Genomic DNA, 17,565 nt, shown 5'->3' on the forward strand with positions numbered 1-17,565 from the left:
CCCCTACTCGGTCCGGGGCCCGCTGTACCGGTCTGTTTCGCGGGAAGCGAAAGTTGCAGGCGCTTAGTCTGGACACAGTACAGAAGTTGGCTCAAGAGAGAAATTCGTAGCGAGCCGCATCGAATCAGTCTGAACAATAATGACTAAAAAAGAAAGAAAAAGTCTGCGACTTTACCGCTTAACCGCGAAAACGTGCACTTGTTGAGATAAACTGAGGGCGACTGATTGCACTGTGGGGCGGACTGTGCTTTTAAAACACGTGCTCCGTGTAGGCGCGGCTGGAGCACTAGGAACGCCACAGAGAGCAGCCGACCCTAATGGCCGCAGGGCTGCGCTGTCTCCAGCGCCGCGCCTCCAAGCTCCAGCCGTCCAGACCGCTTAGCGCGCGCTGCCCGCCGCTGATATTGCGCGAGGCGGCGTGGGGTGGGAAGCGGCCAGCATGTGCTCTGAGGCACTCCTCGCGCCCGCCCGGCCGCCTGCGCTCGCTGCTCATTACGCGCAGAGTGCAGCCGACAAGAGCTCTACACCGCTCCCCACTGACCCACGCGCGTCGGAACACGACTCCAGAAAAAAAAAAAAATCCGATGCATTACAGATGCCCGGATTCAGACCGTCAGTAGCACGAGTGGACGACACAGAAATAGGCGTCACTCGCGTCGAAAAGCAACTGCAAGAGTTGAAATCAAATAAGTTGCCAGGTCCGTAACGAATTCAAGTTCGGTTTTACAGCTTCGAAACGGCCCTTTACATAGCTTCCTTGTCTAGCGAATCTCTCCCCCTGTGGCAAGTTGCAGACGAATGGAAAAAAGCGCCGGTGACTCCCGTCTATAACCAGGGTAAAGGAACTGACATGCAAAATTTCAGGTCGGTGTCCTTAACACTGGTTTTCTGCAGAATAAGAATATTGTAAGTCCGAGTAAAATATGTTTCCTTGAGAGAAAAATCTTCCGTCCTCTTTTGTCGCACGATACTCTGCAATCCACGGATGAATGGTAACAGGCAAATTCCTTATATCTGGATTTCCGGAAAGCATTTGGCACGGTGCCCCACTGAAGATTGTTAACGAAGGTCCGGGTATACGGATTAGGTTCTCAGTACGTTGTCCTCAACAGCAAGTGTTCATCAGAAATAAGGGTATCATCGAGACTGCCCCAGGGAACAGTTAGAGGAGGGTTCTTATTCTCTACATACGATGGCGTCCAAAATTAAAGCATCAAACAGAAATTTTACAAGAATGTTTTTATTTTGCCACAATACAATATAAACAGGTGATTGTAACGTAGAAACAATATAAACAATACAGAACATAAACAACTACAACATATATAGTGATAAACAATAATTTTCTTCGTTTTTTCAAACATGTCGGATTTGCGCACAAATTTTGACAACTTGTTAATGTGTTCAGTCTGGGGTGTGACCACCTTTGGCAGCAATATACACCTACCGGGGCATGCTGTATATTACGCCACTGGCCATTAAAATTGCTACACCAAGAAGAAATGCAGATGATAAAAGGGTTTTCATTGGACAAATATATTATACTAGAACTGACATGCGATTACATTTTCTCGCACTTTGGGTGCATAGATCCTGAGAATTCAGAACCCAGAACAACCACCTCTGGCCGTAATAACGGCCTTGATACGCATTGAGTCAAACAGAGCTTGGATGGCGTGTACAGGTACAGCTGCCCACGCAGCTTCCTCAGTTCATCAGGAGTAGTGACTGGCGTATTGTGACGAGCCAGTTGCTCGGCCACCATCGACCAGATGTTTTCAGTTGGAGAGATCTGGAGAATTTGCTGGCCAGGGTAGCTGTCGAACATTTTCTGTACCCAGAAAGGCCCGTACAGGACCTGCAATATGCGGTCGTGCATTATCCTGCTGAAATGTAGGGTTTCGCTGGGATCGAATGAAGGGTAGAGCCATGGGTAGTAACACATCTGAAACGTAACGTCCACTGTTCAAAGTGCCGAAAATCCGAACAAGAGGTGACCGAGACGTGTAACCAATGGCGCCCCATACCATCACGCCGGGTGATACGCCAGTATGGCGATGAATACACGTTTCCAATGTGCGTTAACCGCGACGTCGCCAAACTCGGATGCGACCATCATGATGCTGTAAAGAGAACCTGAATTCATCCGAAAAAATGACGTTTTGCCATTCGTGCATCCAGATTCGTCGTTTAGTACACTATCGCAGGCTCTCCTGTCCGTGATGCAGCGTCAAGGGTAACCGCAGCCATGGTCTCCGAGCTGATTGTCCATGCTGCTGCAAACGTCGTCGAACTGTTCGTGCAGATGGTCGTTGTCTTGCAAACGTCCTCATCTGTTGAGTCAGGGATCGAGACATGGCTGCACGGTCCGTTACAGCAATGCTGATAAGATGCCTGTCATCTCGACTTCTAGTGATACGAGGCCGTTGGAATCAAGCACGGCGTTCCGTATTACCCTTCTGAACCCAGCGAGTCCATATTTTGCTAACAGTCATTGGATCTCGACCTACGTGAGCAGCAATGTCGCGATACGATAAACCGCAATCGCGATAGGCTACTTTCCGACCTTTATCAAAGTCGGAAACATGATGTTACGCATTTCTCCTCCTTACACGAGGCATCACAACAACGTTTCACCAGGCAACGCCGGTCAACAGCTGTTTGTATATGCCATTTCCTCATGTCAGCCGGCCGGAGTGGCCGAGCGGTTCTAGGCGCTACAGTCTGGAACCGCGCGACTGCTACGGTCGCAGGTTCGAATCCTGCCTCGGGCGTGGATGTGCGTGATGTCCTTAGGTTAGTTAGGTTTAAGTAGTTCTAAGTTCTAGGGGACTTACGACCTCAGCAGTTGGGTCCCATAGTGCTCAGAGCCATTTGAACCATTTTTTTTTCCTCATGTCAACACGTTGTAGGTGTCGGCACCGGCGACAACCTTGTGTGAATGCTCTGAAAGGCTAATCATTTGCATATCACAGCATCTTCTTCTTGTTGGTTAAATTTCGCGACTGCAGCACGTCATCTTCGTAGTGTAGCAACTTTAATGGCCAGTAGTGTATGGCATCAGTCACATGATGAAGCAATAATGCCGGTTCTTCCTGCAGAGCTGCTCGCAAGTCTTGAAGAGTGGTTGGTGGATCCTGACGTGATGCAACGCGTCTCCCTAGTGCATCCCAGACATAGTCTATGGGATTCAAATCGGGAGAGCGAGCAGGCCACCCCATGCGTGCAATACCTTCCGTTTCCAAGGAAATATCAACCAGCTGTGCTCTAAGAGGTAGATGATTATTGGCCATCAGTACAAAGCCTCAGCCGGCAGCTCCTCGCAACAACGGCACATGAGATCCCAAGGCCTCGTCACGACACCTGACGGTGAAGAGCTGTTCGAGTGATTAACATAATCCCTGCCCACACTATTAGGCATCCTCCTCGGTATCGGTCTGTTACCACGTTTGGATCCCGAAATAGTGTTCCATGTTCACTCCACATACGAATCTGTTAAGAATCACTCTCAAGATCAAATCGGGCTCACCTGTGAAAAGAAAATTGGCCCACTGTTTGACTACCCAGGTGGGATGTTGACGACTCCAATCTAGACGTTCCCTTCTGTGAAGACGCGTCAGACGTACACATGCAGCACGTCTCCGACAATAATGCCAATTTGGCGAATCCTTCTGTATGCCGTTTGTCTCGATACAACACGTCCAGTGGATGCTGCGAGGTCAGATGCCAGTTGCCGTGCAGTGCTAAGGCGGTACCGTCGTGCCCTTACAGCCAAAAACGGTCCTCTGTCTCTGACGTCACACGTGGTCTGCCCTAGTCTGGTCTTTGGGACACAGTTTCGGTCTCTATAAACTGTCGCCACGTCCGAGAAACAGAACGATTCAAATTAAGCATCGAACCACATCAGTTTGCGACTGTCTTGCTTCCATTCTTCCAGTGGGCCTCAACCTCAGAGAGTCTGGTAACCGTCGTCTGTGTGGCATTCTGCACCGTCTCTGACTGTGTACACAGCGATTGTGGATGTGGGACTATCCGTCATACTCAATTTGAGAGTTGCCCCGACGCCATTGTTGGCGTGATTGTGCGTTGATCGGAATTCCATCTTCCGTGCAGAACACAATCGTACGGCCATCAATTTGTGTGATTATACCGTGAATTAGAGGACAGGGAAATAACAGTTTGTTGCTTTCATTGTGTAAGTAAATGATCTGTCGGAGAGGTTGAGCAATAATGTGCGACAGTTCGCTGATGACTGGTGTGCGAGAACGTATCGTCTTTGAGTGAGTGTAGGAGGGTATAAGATGATTTAGACAAAATTTCTGGTTCTTGCTGTGAGTGGCAGCTTGGTGTAAATGTAGAAGAATGTAAGCTAATGCAGATGAGTAGGAAAAACAGTCCCGTAATGTTGGAATACAGTGTTAGTTGTGTGTAGCTTCACTCAGTGACATCGATTAAAAATCTAGGCGTAACATTGTAAACATGAAATGAAACGTGCACTTAAGGGTGGTACTGGGGAAGCCGAATGATCAATTTCGGTTTATTGTTAGAATTTTAGGCGAGCGTAGCTCATCTACAAAGCAGACAGCGATAGAACACAGGTGCGACCAACCCTTGAGTGCTGTTCGAGTGTTTGGAATCCCCTCCCGGTCGGATTAAGGTAAGACTTAGAAGCAGTTCAGAGGCGTGCTGCTAGATTTGTTACCGGCATATTCGATCTGTAAGCGAGTGTTACGGGGTTACTTAGCGAACTCAAATGGAGGGAACATGATGTTCTTTTAGCAAAAACGTCGTTCAGAAAGTGTTGAGAACCGAAGTGTGCCACAGACTGCAAGAACGATCCTACAGCCAGTAACGTATATCTCGCGTAAGGACCGTGAAGATCAGATCTGGGAACCTACGGAAGCAAATGGAGAGTCGTTTTTCCCTCGCCGCATTTGCGAGTTGAACAGCAAGAGGAATAACTAGTAGTGGTACAAAGTGTCCTTTGCCATGCACATTGTGATGGACGGCGGAGTATGTATGTGATGTGCATACATAATGCCACCATCAAGGATGGTCGGAATCGAGCGGTGGAATCGCCTCAGAGTATTGTACGTTATCCTGTTTTAGCCATCCCCACGCATAGTAATGACTTTCGTGATTTGACGAGTTCTTGATCTTAATTTTTCATGTCCTCAATAAAAGCTCGACTGGTATCAGATGAAAAAGAAGAATTTTTGGAAGGTGGAAGGTGTATGTCTGGAACACAGACTTATGCAGAAGTGAAACGTAGGCCATAGGAATTCAAGAAGAAACTGGTATAATTTGAAATTTTGGGATATCAAATGTTAATCTACATATTAAATACGATAATAAATAATCGATATATTAAATACGAAATAAATCAGTAGTAAAACGAATAGATGGTATGTGTCTATAACTTTGCAATTCCCAAAAATTGCGAGCCACTGCGGTGGTCTGTGAGCGAGCAGCTGCCGTGCGACAGCGTCCATCGAACTCAGCTCGAGCGAATTTGGTAGCAGACGCATCAGTGTGAGTTCACTGCCACGCTCCTCAAGCCAGTGTAGCACGACTCTAGTCTTGCGACATAGGCCGTTATCCTGCTGGAAGACGTCATGGTCATTAGGGAAGCCATATAGCACGACGGGATGCAGGTGGTCCGCAATAATCTTCACGTGGTCCACAGCTGTCAGGGCGGTGTCTTCTGTCACTGCCACGCGTCAGACAAAAGACCAGATGAATGTCCATAAAGTAATACCGCTCAATACGTCTTGTGTCTGTGGCACAGTGCATGTTTGCAGCAGCCGTTGGATAACAGCCTATACGGCCTATACGGTCACGACCACAGACCTGGTCTAACAAGAAACGATATTCACTGGACCAAGCGACACGTTTCCGTTGATCCACTGTCCAGACTCGACAGTCCCTTGCCAAGAGCAATCGCACTTAGTAATTCCGTCAACATCGGAACACGTTTGGCTCGTCTGCCAACGTGTCCCAAGTTCAACGAAGTGCGCCGTGCGGTGAGCTCCGAAACGTTTATGCCTCCACCGACATTGTACTCTCTCGTCAGTTCTGCCACAGTTCGCCGACCTTCCTGCTTTATAAAATAGTCAAAGGCTCCGATCTTCATATTCTTTGATGAGATACAGACGTCCAGCATCTCGTCGCCTACTCGTGGTTCCACCGCCCTTCAACCACTTTCCAAAGATGCTCCCCACCGTAGTACCCAAAACTCCGAGTAGCTTCGTCGTTTGCGAGACGCTCGTTCAAGGAGAACGGCCGTAATCTCTGGTAATCCATCAAGTGGGACTGCTGACGGACTCGTAGTACTTGAAAAGTGATGACAAAGCCAGCGGATACATTCCAATCTAACGTCGTTTATTCTTTTTAAAACTTGCTACCAGTTTCGACACCAAATTGTCACCTTCGGGCCCCAAACGTAAACTGCCGTCTACAACCGTTTTCAAGGGCAGGGAACAAAATCGTATGTAGCGAATAAATTTTGGCTCCCTGTATACGGTTCTGCTCACTGCAACTGAAAACGGTTGTGCATGGCAGTTTACTTTCGTGGCCTGATGATGGCACCACGTGGTGTCGAAACTGTTAGCATGTTTTAAAAATAATAAACGACGTTAGATTCAAATAAAGCCGCTGGTTTTGTCACCATTATTCAGTAATGGTCGTAATAATCTTCCCTTTTTCTGTTAGTGGAGTTCCTTATTATGACTCGTACCGTCGCTAGAATTGTTCCCCATTTGTCTGTGTTCTGCTAAATACTTCTCTAGATGCCTGCAGCACAATTAGGTGGCATTCAAACTCACATTGGGAAGTGGTCATTATGTTTGGGCTCATCTATATTTGTGCGTGTGTATGTACTCGGAGAGTTCTACAGATTGCAGTAAACGTTGCTACACTGATTCAACGTCCCGAGTTGCCAGACGAACATTGCTTTTCCGTAGCAGAACCATTTCGTAAAACCCATGGAATTGCAATTTCAATACGAAACTTTTGAGGGCAAACGCGACGAGTATGTACAGCTCCCACAAATACTCTTACAGCGTACATTTACTTACATTGACCCTAAATTTTTATCGAAACGTGAACTCGTTCTGCATTGAATGCTTCGCTAAATAAGGTAACTTAATCCTGACCTGAGGCCGCGTGATTTTTTTCTCGATCTCCTTCGGAAATACAACGGTTGCATACATTGAGATGACAAAAGTTATGGGATAGCGGTATACACACAGACAGGTGGCTGTAGTATCCCGTGCCGGCCGCGGTGGTCTAGCGGTTCTGGCGCTGCAGTCCGGAACCGCGGGACTGCTACGGTCGCAGGTTCGAATCCTGCCTCGGGCATGGGTGTGTGTGATGTCCTTAGGTTAGTTAGGTTTAAGTAGTTCTAAGTTCTAGGGGACTGATGACCTAAGATGTTGAGTCCCATAGTGCTCAGAGCCATTTGAACCATTGTAGTATCCCGTGCACAAAAGGCGTCCAACGTGATTATGGTCGACTTTGAACGAAGCTGGAGCTAGCCGCAAGGGCCATTCCATTTCGGATATCGTTTGATAGTTCCATATTCCTAGATCTACAGTATGAAGAGTGTGGTGAGAGGTAATACTTGAAGTTTGGTATTCTCGCCACAGACATCACAGTGGCCGATGGCCTTCCATAACGTCCAACACTAGTGGTGTTTGCGAAGAGTTGTCAGTGCTAACTGACAAGCAACACTACGTGGAATCACCGCAGAAATCAAGTGCTGCGTACGACGAACGTATCCATTAGGACAGTGCGGCGAAATACGGCGTTAAGGGCTATGACAGCAGACGAGCAAAACATCGACTACAGCGCCTCTCCTGAGCTCGTGACCATATCGGTTGGACCATAAACGACTGGAAATTTGTCGCCTGGTCGGATGAAATCCGATTTCAGTTGGTAAGACCTGACGATAGAGTTCGAGTGTGGTGCAGACTGAACGAAGCCATGGACCCAAGTTGTCAGCAAGGCACTGTGCAAGCCGGCGGTGGCTCCACAGTGGTGTGGGTTGTGTTTATAACTGAATGGGCTGGGTCCTCTGAACGAGTCTTGACTGTAAATGGCTATGTTCGGCCACTTGGACACCATTTGCAGCTATTCGTGGACTTCATGTTCCCAAACAACTATGAAAATTTTATTGATAATAGTGCGCCTTGTACCGGGCCACAATTCTTCGCGATTGGTTTGAAGAAGATTGTGGCCAATTCGAGAGCGAATGGTTTGGCCACTCATATTGTCCGAAATGAATCCCGTCAAACAATTATCGGACATAATCGAGAGGTCAGCTCGTGCATAAAATACTGCACCGACAACGCTTTCGCAATTATGGACGGCTATAGAGGCAACATGGCTCAATATTTCTGCGGGGGGCTCGACCTACCTGTTGAGTCCATGCCACGTCGGGCTGCTGCAGCACGCCGGCAAAAGAACATCCGACGCGACATTAGGAGGTATCCGTTGACTTGTGTCACCTCACTGCCTTTAGAGCAGTTAAAGGAAGCAGGGTGTTAAGAAATCTCTGCTATTACGCTTGGAGTGGCTCTCAACGTCATAACTTAATCCACCACATGACTTCAAAACATAAAACATCATTAACATTTTATTTTTCATTCTATTGGCATCTGGCGTGGGTAGGATTCACCTGCTTGCATGTTACATAAGCGGCGCATCTGAAGGGTAAACAAGAATCTAAAGAACACCCCGCAAAAAAGAGATATATTCAGTGCTGTACGCCGATTTACCTTGTAAATACTGACAAGGCTAAATAAAATCCTTTTTTCCGGGTTAAGATAGCGGTTAATAAATAATTTATTTTTAGTTAATCACTGAATATTTTGATTTAAATCCATTTACGAGAACTGCTATGCGCAAATTAAGTGGTTCAAATGGTTCAAATGACTCTGAGCACTATGCGACTTAACTTCTGGGGTCATCAGTCGCCTAGAACTTAGAACTAATTAAACCTAACTAACCTAAGGACATCACACACATCCCTGGCCGAGGCAGGATTCGAACCTGCGACTGTAGCGGTCGCTGGGCTCCAGACTGTAGCGCCTAGAACCGCACGGCCACTCCGGCCGGCAATTAAGTGGTACATCGAGTATTTACCTGTACGAATGCACTGTCATTCACCTGAGAATATCGAATGCCGCTCAGACATAGACACGGAACACAAGTCAGTACAATTGTAGCTTTCTAGTTGTGCTAAACTCATTAGCTAATGTAAATTATTCCTAGAAATTGCAGATAGATTCCGCGTAAAGCATTTCAGAAGTTCCATGAATTCGCGGCGTCGCCGTAACTAATCTTAACATAAAGAGCAGTAATACTGGTACTCCAATTCCAGATTCTTTGACACAGAAGCCACACAAATCAAAAATGCTATTTTAGTAAGATCATTGCCCTTTACTGAGTCGTTTTAAATGAAGAGAGTATTATTCCAATTAAGGTACAATAGTAGTATCTTTATTTTCCTTAGTACCGATGTGGAAGTTCTGACAAGGATGATGAATTTTCTTAACCACGCCAACAACGCCAAACATTTCTGCAGTGTACTCGATCATAGTAATAAAAGAAATGTCAAGGAACTGCATACAAAGCTATCCACAACATTAATAAGCTACTACCGGAAATTCTTGGTCGTAAGCTGTAATAAACTATAACGATTCACAAAATTCATAACAGAAGCAGCAGAATCACTTTTACACAAAACTGCAAGTAGCGTGTAACATCCTCTCAGACACGGCGCTATACAAGCCACGCGAACTCTTATTTTACAAATATCTGACTTTGGATATACTACTAACGGTGAAGTGAAGCAGCAGGACTCAATGTTACTAATTCACCTCCAGAACGTAACTTATTCAGTCTACAAAACAATGAAGATTACGAATCTTTTCTGTAACATAACTGTAACATAACACTAATATATAACAGTGTATTGTAGGAAGGTAAAATTATAGTCATCAGTACCATTTGGACATACTTCTTAATAGATAAGCAATTTGCAATAACTGAAACTAAAATTTCTCAACTTATTAAATACCTGCATTAGTTACTTCGTGAGAAAGCTTTAGAAGCAACTTTGACGTACAACACTTGTTATGTGTTGTATTGTGGAAAACTCATTAATCAACAAATTACTCCCTCATATTAAGGGTTACGAAAGCTTTGTGTATCATCTCGAGCTAAGGAACATGTAAAGCAACCATGGAAATTAATCCGCTACCTTATTTCCTCTAGACAGACTTCAGTCAGACCTTTATCCCAGAGATACCTGTATACATTTCATGGAAAGTTTTCAGTAGCAGAAATGTGAAACTTGTGTTTACTAATCTGACATTGGTTGTCAGCCACGTTAAGATTCCTGGCCACTGGAGAAACATTCCTGTCGTTGTCCTTTGGTTCAAATGGTTCAAATGGCTCTGAGCACTATGGGACTTAACAGCTGTGGTCATCAGTCCCCTAGAACTTAGAACTACTTAAACCTAACTAACCTAAGGACATCACACACATCCATGCCCGAAGCAGGATTCGAACCTGCGACCGTAGCAGTCGCGCGGTTCCGGACTGAGCGCCTAGAACCGCTAGACCACCGCGCCCGGCGTTGTCCTTTACGACAAGAATTGCAGCAAATACATTATGTATTATAAATAACACCGACCTTTGAGATAATACTTCTGTTAAATAAATAGGAAATACCCAGAATATTTTAGAAAACACAAGGTGAGAAGAAAGTAACAGGAAGAGGTGGACACGAACCTATTACCCTTCTCTTCATAGCTCACAGTTCTCGACACATACAACTCGACATCGGTTTTAACGTAGCCAAGCTGGGACTCCCCGTAACACACACACTGACTACAGACTGTATGTACAACAGTCATTATTTGATATGTGAATATTGTACCAAAAAGACACGCTTTTGATGTATCATCATTGCGCAACATCAATGTAACGGTACACTTTCCTACCACCTAAGTTCTAACACTGAAAACATCAACTACAGTAAGCCTTTACCTATCGATATATAGTGTCGTGCCATTTTACTGTAACAAATCGTAATTAACCTATGCGTTTTCAGAGATATCAGCTATCCGATGCTTTGAAATGGCTTATATTCATATCACGTATTATATGAGAAGAAAAACCAACCAAATACGATGTTTAACGCCATAAAATATGGCAGCTCCTATGTCCCGTTTATGACGTAAAACGATGTCTCATCTTATTCGTCTTGTTCTTCTCCACGAGACAAAAATCTGTCGCGCCAGAGTCTTTATTTTACGTTCCTCCGTGTAGTGGAAAGCGGAATTCCAGGCTGTGACGTCACCAGCTCCTCAACCGAGTGCATTTTCTCGTCTCGTAAAATTGAGAAGACGTGAAGTGTAAAAATATTCGATAACAACCGAAATTAGCTTGAAATCCATGGTTTTTGGACTCGCCAAACTTGTTGGTGACACACGATGGCGTTTAACCCTCCGAGAGAGTATAGGAGGGGTGGGAGTGTGCAACGACAGTGACACATCAGCATCTCTGAAATACCTGGAGGAATTTCTATCGTAGTTGGCAAACCTATCACTTGCTATCTAGAAAAAATTACTCGGACTGTAAGATAACCCTGTCACCCCTATGGCTGAGGGTTTGTGGGAAAAACTTGTCACATAAAGCCACAAATCAGGAACGTCTGGAGCGATTTTACCCATATTTGGTATGCATACGACATTATTTGCGTAAAAATGCTGTGGGAATAAGGTATTGACACTGCTGCTAGAGGTTGGTTGGGGCGATGAGAAGGAGTGAAATGTAGAGACGACCTGCTGGTATCTCTTTCGTCTACTTAGCTGCCTTCAATACTTTAGAAGTATGAAGAGCTTCTGGCTTTCATTTGTGTCATTCAGTGTGTCAACCTTATCCTGTTTCGGAGAAGAGGTCATGCCACACGGCTCAAAACCACAAATACATTTAACGTCCTCCGTTCAGTCGCACGGTGTAAAACCTCCGAGAATCAGTTGCCGGCAACATTTCTTTTTTCCGAAACGACAATCAGTTACATGCAGAATTATAAATATTTTCAGAATTTCAGATGCAACTGCAGGCCGAAATTCACTAGAAAAACTGATGAAATACGTGTACAGATGTGTACTAAGTCTTTGGAAATAGTCGTATTTATAAACAATACAAAATTACGAATTTGTGTTCGGAGTCAGTCCTACCACAATATCGACATTGTGTCAGTCCCAGGTAGCTGAGTGGTCAGCGCGACAGAATGTCAGTCCTAAGGGCCCGGGTTCGATGTGTTGTCCTATCATCATTTCATTCCCATCGACGAGCAAGTCGCTGAAGTGGCGTCAAATTGAAAGACTTGCATCCGGCGAACGGTCAACCACACGGGAGGCTCTAGTCTCACGACATCGACATTGTGTTGCGAAGCTTTATTTTTTTCTAAATCGGTAAGTATAGCAAAAAATCTCCCAAACATCAGTTGACATACTGAGAGCGAAATAAAAGCGGGGAACATAATAAATGTGTATCTAAGGCAGGCCAGATTACCTGTCATGTCGGTAGACGGATACTCAGATTGAGAGACAGTGTCTGTAAGTGGCTGCTTTGACGATGTTCTCGGCTGCGGGAATTGGCAGTGAAGTGGCTGCTGTGTGCAGGAGGGTCCTCTGCTCGAAGACAATGACGCCCCGTGGTTACTGCGGGAAGCTCTTCACGGCTGGAGAAACACGTGGAGCGGGGCGCTGATTAACCCGGCCTAACTGCGGCTTTAATGGCGCGACGGGAACGCCCACCTACTTCTGGAGAGTCGTAACTGCTACCCCTACCCGCCTCTGCCTTTTGGGGCTTAGGTCTTTCATTAACACCGCTGTGTCTCTCTCCAGTCGCTACCGCTATCCACTCTTAACGACACCGCGAATTTTGCAGTTTCGGAATCTAGGCTGCAAGGAACAACTCTTTTGTTTTTTTGTGGGTTATTAAGTCTCAGTTAATGCTCTACTTCCTCACAGCTGGAAAGTAGCACATAAAGTGATGAAAGATCTTACTATCACGGAGAAGGATACGGCCAACATAAATCCAATATCACAAGGAGATTAGGAGACACATTGCAATGGCTTACGGTACAGTGAAAAATGGGTAGTAGTAGACAATATCACAGACGAAACTTACTCGCGTAGCCTTTTGGCATATGAAGAACTTGAAGAAACTTTTATCAAGATTAATGAAATAGAAAGGTGGCCAGGAAGGATGGACTGAATCTTTGAGTTTATAAAATATGGTGGTACAGATAATAACGCTTCATCTATTTAATACGTGCTGGAAGAACGGGCATTTACCTAATGGTTCAAATGGTTCAAATGGCTCTAAGCACTATGGGACTTAACAGCTACGGTCATCGGTCCCCTAGAACTTAGAACTACTTAAACCTAACTAACCTAAGGACATCACACAACACCCAGTCATCACGAGGCAGAGAAGATCCCTGACCCCGCCGGGAATCGAACCTCGCTTCCCACGCACGGGTTCCCGGGTTCGATTCCCGGCGGGGTCAGGGATTTTCTCTGCCTCGTGATGGCTGGGTGTTGTGTGCTGTCCTTAGGTTAGTTAGGTTTAAGTAGTTCTAAGTTCTAGGGGACTGATGACCATAGATGTTAAGTCCCATAGTGCTCAGAGCCATTTTTTTGAATCGAACCCGGGAACCCGGGCGCGGGAAGCGAGAACGCTACCGCAACACCACGAGCTGCGGACTTTACCTAATGTATGGATGCGTGCAGTTGTCATCACTATTTTTAAAAAAGATTAACGGAATAATTCTGATAATTATAGATGCATAAGCTTGGTAGACACAACCTCTATGATAAACGCTAAAATGACTGGCAAGAGACTTCAAGCGATAAGCGAAACAGTCTGCTTAGAGCAACATAATGATTACAGGAAGACAAAGGCAGGTCTGCACAGGAGCGAATTTAATCCGGAAACGCATGCAGCCTTTTTAGATTGCACAAAAGCCATCAGTCTTGCAAACAGGCAGATACTACGGAGTATACTAGGGAAACAAGGTTACCGTAAACACGTCATGAAGGTTGCGAAAGATATATACACAAACACTAACATAATGATAACAACAGGAGCAAGAAGTTATAATATGACGCCTGTGAATAAAGATGTCAGACAAGGATGCATTTTATCACCGACGTTATTTAATTTATACATTAATGACATCTTAAGGAAATGGACCCAACAACAAATATATTGTGGGTTACAAATATCACAGTATCAAACCATGAACAGCAGACGATCAGTTTATTGTATTTGACGATGAAAGTAAATTACAATATGCCATAGATCAGTTGCACCTGTTGCGCAAAGAATACAATGTGAAAATCCCAGTTAATAACATAAAGGTAATGACATTTAAAGGAGTTCACCCAATCGTATCGAAAATTGTTATCAATAATACTCATTCAATGAGTTAATACTTTTGAATACTTTGGAAGAGGCATAATTTACCAGTGTTATAGATAGTTTCTTAAAATGCAGTGTACATATGGTACTATTAACCCTAGTAATACCAAAGCATTACGGACTACGCTTACTACTAATGGGAAGGGGGTGGGGGGGACTTTACTCCCACTACAAAAAAGAATTACAAAAGAAACAAATACCGTAAATTGTCTTAACGGTTACTAACAACATCATTTCTGAGCAGGTACTAATTACAAGCAGGGTCCAGAACATGAAAATATCTTTTAGTACAATCTTAGCAACACATACGCATCTTCCGGAATATGTGTATAGAGGGTAGGGGTTCCTCAGGGCCACGACAAAAAAATTAAAAATGTGCAGATGTCGTTAATTGTAGTTGGCCATTATTAACAATATAATTTTTGGAGATAAATAGATGCATAAGAAGGGTCCTGAGCTTGAAAATATGAATATGACAAATGTTGAGAAACATCGCATTCACTACTAAAAAGTAATACTTCAACTTTTGGGTTACCTGTTAAATAAACTTTTAAAACAATGAAGGAATCTGGTATACGGCAACTACAAACTACAAAATGTTATTGAAAAATTTTCGAACGTAAATCAATTGAATATATAACAATATTTTCAAAAGATGGGCATAAAGTACCACTTCCAACCTACCCAAACCCCCTCCCTGCGTTGCGCGGATTAATAGAAAATTATAGAACAGAGTTAGAGAAGTTTTGTAAAACTACGGTGTGATGTCTCTGCTGTCCTGGGGGGTGAAACCTTGGTTCTCACGAAGAGGGATGAAATCAAATGAAAGTGTTCCCACGCGAAGATCGCTTGGGCGTCGAACAAAATTTGAACGTAAACGGCTTTTCCTAACTGTCATCGCCATTTTGGGATTGGTAACAAAAGTGCTTTATGGTAGTCACGTAACTGTGCAGATATCACTGTCTGATAGTCCAACCCTTTCACAACACGTAGATATTTTCAGAACTTCGAGGTCAGTCGATACGCGGGAAAGATTTCCATATTAACTATGTACTTGCTTCCCCCATGAACCATGGACCTTGCCGTTGGTGGGGAGGCTTGCGTGCCTCAGCGATACAGATAGCCGTAACGTAGGTGCAACCACAACGGAGGGGTATCTGTTGAGAGGCCAGACAAACGTGTGGTTCCTGAAGAGGGGCAGCAGCCTTTTCAGTAGTTGCAAGGGCAACAATCTGGATGATTGACTGATCTGGCCTTTTAACAATAACCAAAACGGCCTTGCTGTGCTGGTACTGCGAACGGCTGAAAGCAAGGGGAAACTACGGCCGTAATTTTTCCCGAGGGCATGCAGCTTTACTGCATGGATAAATGATGATGGCGTCCTCTTGGGTAAAATATTCCGGAGGTAAAATAGTCCCCCATTCGGATCTCCGGGCGGGGACTACTCAAGAGGATGTCGTTATCAGGAGAAAGAAAACTACGTTCTACGGATCGGAGCGTGGAATGTCAGATCACTTAATCGGGCAGGTAGGTTAGAAAATTTGAAAATGTAAATGGATAGGTTAAAGTTAGATATAGTGGGAATTAGTGAAGTTCGGTGGCAGGAGGAACAAGACTTCTGGTCAGATGACAACAGGGTTACAAACACAAAATCAAATAGGGGTAATGCAGGAGTAGGCTTAATAATGAATAGGAAAATATGAATGCGGGTAAGCTACTACAAACAGCATAGTGAACGCATTATTGTGGCCAAGATAGATACGAATCCCACACCTACTACAGTAGTACAAATTTATATGCCAACTAGCTCTGCAGATGACGAAGAAATTGAAGAAATGTATGATGAAATAAAAGAAATTATTCAGATAGTGAAGGGTGACGAAAATTTAATAGTCATGGGTGACTGGAATTCGGTAGTAGGAAAAGGGAGAGAAGGAAACGTAGTAGGTGAATATGGATTGGGGCTAAGAAATGAAAGAGGAAGCCGTCTGGTAGAAATTTGCACAGAGCACAACTTAATCATAGCTAACAGTTGGTTTAAGAATCGTGAAAGAAGGTTGTATACATGGAAGAACCCTGGAGATACTAAAAGGTATCAAATAGATTATATAATGGTAAGACAGAGATTTAGGAGCCAGGTTTTAAATTTTAAGACATTTCCAGGGGCAGATGTGGACTCTGACCACAATCTATTGGTTATGACCTGTAGATTAAAACTGAAGAAACTGCAAAAAGGTGGGAACTTAAGGAGATGGGACCTGGATAAACTGAAAGAACCAGAGGTTGTACAGAGTTTCAGGGAAAGCATAAGGGAACAATTGACAGGAATGGGGGAAAGAAATACAGTAGAAGAAGAATGGGTAGCTTTGAGGGATGAAGTAGTGAAGGCAGCAGAGGATCAAGTAGGTAAAAAGACGAGGGATAGTAGAAATCCTTGGGTAACAGAATAAATATTGAATTTAATTGATGAAAGGAGAAAATATAAAAATGCAATAAATGAAGCAAGCAAAAAGGGATACAAACGTCTCAAAAATGAGATCGACAGGAAGTGCAAAATGGCTAAGCAGGGATGGCTGGAGGACAATTGTAAAGATGTAGAGCCTTATCTCACTAGGGGTAAGATAGATACTGCCTACAGGAAAATTAAAGAGACCTTTGGAGTTAAGAGAACCACTTGTATGAACATCAAGAGCTCAGATGGAAACCCAGTTCTAAGCAAAGAAGGGAAAGCAGAAAGGTGGAAGGAGTATATAGAGGGTCTATACAAGGGCGATGTACTTGAGGACAATATTATGGAAATGGAAGAGGATGTAGATGAAGATGAAATGGCAGATACGATACTGCGTGAAGAGTTTGACAGAGCACTGAAAGAGCTGAGTCGAAATAAGGCCCCCGGAGTAGACAACATTCCATTGGAACTATTGACGGCCTTGGGAGAGCCAGTCCTGACAAAACTCTACCATCTGGTGAGCAAGATGTATGAGACAGGCGAAATACCCCCAGACTTCAAGAAGAATATAATAATCCCAATCCCAAAGAAAGCAAGTGTTGACAGATGCG

The 17,565-nt window shown here is 44.4% G+C and overlaps 1 protein-coding gene across 1 annotated transcript in view; it reads left to right on the forward strand.

Moving 5' to 3' along the window:
- The first annotated feature begins 317 nt into the window (after positions 1–317).
- LOC124613288 (protein kinase domain-containing protein ppk32) overlaps positions 318–17,565 on the forward strand; it is a 717,316-nt gene continuing 700,068 nt past the window's right edge. The window contains exon 1 of the mRNA XM_047141982.1: positions 318–503. Coding sequence (XP_046997938.1) covers positions 318–503 — 186 coding nt within the window. The remainder of the gene's footprint in view (positions 504–17,565) is intronic.

The sequence above is a fragment of the Schistocerca americana genome, chromosome 4 (genome assembly GCF_021461395.2).
Source record: "Schistocerca americana isolate TAMUIC-IGC-003095 chromosome 4, iqSchAmer2.1, whole genome shotgun sequence".
NCBI classification, from domain to species: Eukaryota; Metazoa; Arthropoda; class Insecta; order Orthoptera; family Acrididae; genus Schistocerca; species Schistocerca americana.